Below are 5,320 nucleotides of genomic sequence, written 5' to 3'. Positions count from 1 at the left end.
CATATATTAAGCTTTAAACATATGTTTTTTGGTGGGGCTAAGATCAGAGAGAGAGAGAGAGAGAGAGACAACCCCAGAGAGGCTAAAACAGTCAAGGGAAAACCAGGTCTAGCTTCCTCCATTTTCTTGTCCCGTGGACCGTGGCCCGGTGGTTGCACATCGGTCCTTCGTCCGTCCTCCGTTCCAAGACCTGCTCGGATCTTGGAAAGCAAGCAAGGACCGGACGACTTGTGTACCTCATGCAGTCACCAGCCCCTGAATCTACGCGGTTGCGGGTTTGCCCGATACCACTAAAATGAATGAAGAGGGAACAAAGTCATTGACAAGAAGAAAACATAGGCAAAGGCACTCGTTCCTTCATTTGGGTTCTCAAACATCAGCAACAAGTCAACATACTAAAAGCGTCGTCATCGTACTAGAGGAGTTCTAACACTGCCTAAGTATAATTTCCAAAACAGAGGAAAGATACGTTGGACACAGAAATGTACATGAAGGAAACTAACATCTCTACATATTTGAAAAAACCTATGGCGCCTTGTCTCGGCCTTCTTGAGATCTGGCCAAGAACTGCTTAGTATATACACGATGGCGTCGTTCTCTTGCATATATCACCCAGAAGATCAAAGACAGCATTACGGCTGCAGAGACTAACACCAGGCCGATATAGATCCATTGACTGTATTGACGGAGGCCAGGACAGTGGTTGCTACTTATAGACGTGAAGGTTTGGCGAACAAAAGAGCAATCCTGAAGGCCGACAAGGAACGGACCATCGTGGTATAAGCCGTAGCTCACATTTACGGCGCTAACCATCTGGTTGTAAAATGACGGTGTCAACCGTCCCGGTGTAGTACAGATGCCTGATGAGGACACTTGACAAGCGTAATTCTTCCACACCTGCAAGAAAAGGAACTTTATGTTTGAGTCTCCTTGCTGACATTGTTCCCAACAAGAGATAAATGCCACTGAGAGCGATTTATTAGAAATGTTCTTCAAAAGTTGTTCTTAGAGTTTCTTTAGGAAATAAGAAATTGTTGTAGGATGTAAATAGAGTATTTAGTTTTTTTCAGATAAGAGTACTATCAGAAGATATGGGAAGAGCGATAACAACTTTCTTGCTAGACGGTTCAGAATTAAAGTAGGATGAATAGATAGGTGCTGCATGTTTCATTACATACTTGATAAACAAAAGTGGAAAATATTGAAAAGATGTGTTTTGTGCTCCAGAATTCTCAAGAAAAATTTTGAAGAAAATATCTCGAAAGCTATTTCGTGAATGGGTCTTTGACCAGATTATTTTCTATCCCTGAAGACATGAAACAGTTTGCAGAAATATTTTCCAAATAATTCCTGATTTTTCAGGCATTAAGTGAAGTCTGGAAAAAAAGAAAGAAGGTATGGAGTATCTACTAAGTCCGAGACTCAGTTCTATATCATTCTAGTGGATCTTCATCAACAAGGGGATGTCTACGATTGTACCTGTGTGGCGTTCATAAAATCGACTTCGCCAGAAGCACATTGTCGAGTGGTGAGATCAGCGTGGTATGGGTTGCAAAGGGTGGGCACTAATGGTCCAGACTGGTTGATATATAAAGATCCAGCTGCTGGCGGGTAGTTGACGTTTGATACATTGGTAATGACCACATTAACCATTCTTGAAAGCTGGTAGGTCACATCTTTGGTGCGTAACAATGTCTCCTGGGCAGTTGCGTTGTCAACACATGGGATAATATCGTCTAAAGCTGTATGAGCTGTGGGGTTCTGCACCCACTCATCCATTGCAACACATGTATCTGCAACAACACTGGCAAACAACAAGAGGTAATTGAGCAGGAACTTCTAATTTCTTTTGGCAACAAAATCACATGACTAACGTAAGACTAGTTTTAATGGTGTAAAAGCACAATCCGTATGCTTATTAGAAAATTGCAAACACTTCCCCTCCGTAGCCCATCCTCTCCCTCTAAACCAAAAAAATCCCCATCCGGATATAATGAGCACCATGAATATGGCGACCATAACTCCAAAAGAACAGTTGTGTTAGGACAATCCAATCATGTGTAGAACTCTTCTAATTTCACCAGGGAAAGCTCTAAATTTGCCAAAAGTGCAAGAATGATAGCATTTGATAATTTGTCTTGATTTATAATATCTTCAAGAAAATATCCACAGACCCTTTCTAGAGATGCTCAAAGTGGTTCACACAGTTCATCAACAAGAAAGTGCCCAACTGATGAGTCGGATAACAGATTGACTGGAAATAATTGTGACTGGCAGAAGTTGTGAGAACTGACAGAGAAAAAGGTCCATATATAACTAAGTTGATCAAAACATGACAAACTTGTTAGAAGAAGCTTCATGGTTCTTCCTTTATAATCATGAATAATATGTGATAAACTAAAAAATAGAAGCTTCATGATCCTCTGTTCTAGATACAGATAAATCAGCTTGTTCCAACAAAAGGGTATGGAAATCCAAGCTTGAACCTATCACAAGAATTATTATAAAGTAAAGCAGTGCGGTATGAAAGGTCAAACATATGATTAGCAATTGACAGTGTGCATTGCCAAGTAGCCTAAAAAATTACTTTCAATGGATAGGAAACTTAATGCTCAAGGAAAGATAAATAAATTACATCACTTACTTATGGAGGAGCAGAAACACGCCACACAGGATAAATGTGCCAGTGACAAGAATCCATCCCAGTATGACCAGGCTACAAGTGTTTATAAAGCAAGTTTCAATCAGCATAACCACAATTTAGGAAAGGCTTAAATCTTATGTTACTTACAAGTACACAAGACACTGCAATCCAAGAACAGAGAACACTGCAAGAATATTTATATCAATGGTATTAGAATAATACAGATTATCATATTTATTGCTGACTTAAAGATCAAGGAAAGTCAGATAACTTACGAAATCCAAGAAATGCCAAGAATAGCATGACAGCAGCAAGAACAATAAGAGACAACCTCCTGGCATAGAGAGGGAAAAGTTGGTGATCAAGGTCTCCTGAAGAACTACAAACATGAATATAAGATGTATATATGCCTTTAGCTTACATGCTATCCAAGCCATCTTGAATATCTTTGGAATTCTTCGTTGTTTTGGCAGAAAGAGTAGCTGCAGAGGAGTTGATCTTCCCTTGCACAGCGTCAATATTGTTCTGAACACTAGCAGGCAGAAAATTGGCATCCACTCCAATCTGCTTTGCCGTGGCAAGATAATCTGACACTTTCCTGAGGTTTTCAGAGGTGGTGTTTGCCTGATACACCACAAAATTAAGAGTATCCGAGGTACTGCCATGAAACTTCCCTTGACCAGTGTACAAAACGATGCAGCCAACTCTGCAGTCGCATAAAAGAGAGACAAACTCAATTTAGAATCGACCGACCAACAGTTTGAACATCTGTCTAAATGTGAGGAGGCAGGGAATTACATCGCTGCAATTGTGAAGAGCATAAGAAAAATGAGAGACAAAGCATAACAAGCCCGGGAGTATCCGTAAGGTTCTCTTCGGCAGCAGCAGTAGCAGAGACAGATGAAAGACAAGCACAGCCCGAAGATTACAAACCAAGCTGCTGCGATGACAAAGAATGGAGCGGCGGCGAATCCCACAGACTGCATTACGTTACAAAATCAAGAAATCAGTCCCTACCCAAGTAAATGATCAACCAAAAAGTACAGAACAAGAAACCCAAAAAGATAAAACCCAAAAATATTATCGACATCATAGATAACACAACCAATCCACATCGACAAAGTAACTCCAGCACAGCCCCAATTAAGCACAGAGCAGTCCAACACTCTTCTCTAAGCTAAAATTATAATACACTCCAGAATAGCCTTCTTTATTGTACAATTGAGAAGCCACCGGTTATCAGGCAACGATGGCTATCACAAGCACACCAAAAACTTTCATCATGAGATGAACAACAAACTCACCATTTAAAAATAATATGACCAGGAGGCTAATAAAAGAACCTGGGGACCTTTAGAACCCGCACAAGAAACCATCACGACCCATGTTAGAGACCAAAATCTCGAAGCCAGCAAAAGCAAGAGAAACCAACAAAAAGGCGATTGACCCAAACTTCTGATATCAAGAAACGGCCACACCAAAATAAATTTGACGAAACAACTCCAAATTCTGGAACTTTTGGTAAACGACAAAAAAACAAACCAAAAGAAAAATCACTCACGGCCCAGTAGTGCTGATTGCTAATGTTCCATCCACCAGTGTAACGTTTGAAATCGTTGGTGGGGTCTCTCCGGCGCGTCCTTTGAGCTGCTAATATCAGCGAGGAATTCCCCGTCGTCTCATCAGCAAGGTGCCTCCTTGCCTCCAACGGAGCCACCCAAAGAGACCCTTTCTCATACCCATCATCTGAAAAAAAAAAAAAAAGCAAACAGAAACCAAAAGGCAAAAACCGCATGTCATTGCACCAAAAAGCAAAAATAAAAAATACCGGCCTTTAAGGCCAAAAAACTTCATCAAGAGGAACCCAAAGCAGCAGAAACAAACCCGGAACACGTAAATCACTGAGACGGTGAAAGCGAAAGCTGGAGTCGGAAGAGACAGAGGAGGAGAAGAAGAAGAGGCAGAACAGAGAGAGCAGGAGGCAATGAGAGAGCAGTGGGATTGATCCAAGGCGCGACATTGATGGCTTCTTTCGCGTTTGCCCCTGTTTCTTGATGAGAGAGAGAGAGAGAGAGAGAGTAATGTGATGTGAGTGTGAAGAGCTGAGATCTCTGTTACAGGCGATTCTTGCGTTTCGGTGAGGGGCGAGAGAGAGAGAGAGAGAGAGAGAGAGAGAGAGATGGACGGCTTCCGTGTCGGTAAATGCAAAGGCTTTTTTGAAGGCTAAAAATGGGCTCTCTGTTTTTGCTCTTCTTGGGTAGAAGAATGGGCTCTGTTTTTCTTTGCTTTCTGGTGAAGGAGAATCGTTTACGTATGGAAGATGGGTGGGTGGGTCACCTGCTGAAGGTCCTTTTCTCCCTAGCAAAGGAGTTTGACCCCCTCCCCCCACTTTAGATCTCTTCATTACTGTGTATGCTAGCTGAATGTATTTGTCTAGGCCAAGGATATCAAGATTAAAACTTTGCTTCTCTTCCCACACGTTATTCTTAAGGTTAATACCACGAAAAACCCAAGACTGGTACACCTGTGACGGATTTACTTCAAACTGATTTTTTGACCACCGAAAACCCTAAACGGGTATACTTGTGACAAATTTACCTTTCGTAAATTTGGATTAATATCACGAAAAGTCACAAATTGATAAATTCTGTGACAAACGGAGGAGTAAAACCCCAA

At 41.4% G+C, this 5,320-nt stretch overlaps 1 protein-coding gene across 1 annotated transcript; it reads right to left on the bottom strand.

The window, feature by feature from the left end:
* Positions 1 to 319: 319 nt before the first annotated feature.
* Positions 320 to 4,906, bottom strand: LOC115690773 (uncharacterized). Its single transcript, XM_030617239.2, has 9 exons — positions 4,529 to 4,906; positions 4,206 to 4,390; positions 3,443 to 3,624; positions 3,066 to 3,350; positions 2,920 to 2,978; positions 2,792 to 2,828; positions 2,645 to 2,716; positions 1,480 to 1,804; positions 320 to 897 (listed from the first exon to the last, which is right to left on the bottom strand). The coding sequence occupies exons 1-9, from the start codon at positions 4,662 to 4,664 to the stop codon at positions 526 to 528; spliced, it is 1,653 nt and encodes a 550-aa protein (XP_030473099.1). The 5' UTR covers positions 4,665 to 4,906; the 3' UTR covers positions 320 to 525.
* Positions 4,907 to 5,320: the final 414 nt, after the last annotated feature.

The sequence above is a fragment of the Syzygium oleosum genome, unplaced genomic scaffold, assembly GCF_021117445.2.
Source record: "Syzygium oleosum isolate NSW1041296 unplaced genomic scaffold, Sole_v2.1 Sole_v2.21, whole genome shotgun sequence".
NCBI lineage: Eukaryota > Viridiplantae > Streptophyta > Magnoliopsida > Myrtales > Myrtaceae > Syzygium > Syzygium oleosum.
This window is presented reverse-complemented; position numbering and strand designations above follow the sequence as displayed.

What these genes read in the sequence shown, in the direction of transcription:
- LOC115690773 (XM_030617239.2), bottom strand. Translation starts at nt 4,664, where the DNA reads ATGTCGCGCCTTGGATCAATCCCACTGCTCTCTCATTGCCTCCTGCTC. An exon ending in CAGTGATTTACGTGTTCCGG is followed by an intron (nt 4,391 to 4,528) that starts GTTTGTTTCTGC and finishes TTTTTTTTTCAG; the next exon opens with ATGATGGGTATGAGAAAGGG. An exon ending in GTGTTTCTGCTCCTCCATAA is followed by an intron (nt 1,805 to 2,644) that starts GTAAGTGATGTA and finishes GTTGTTTGCCAG; the next exon opens with TGTTGTTGCAGATACATGTG.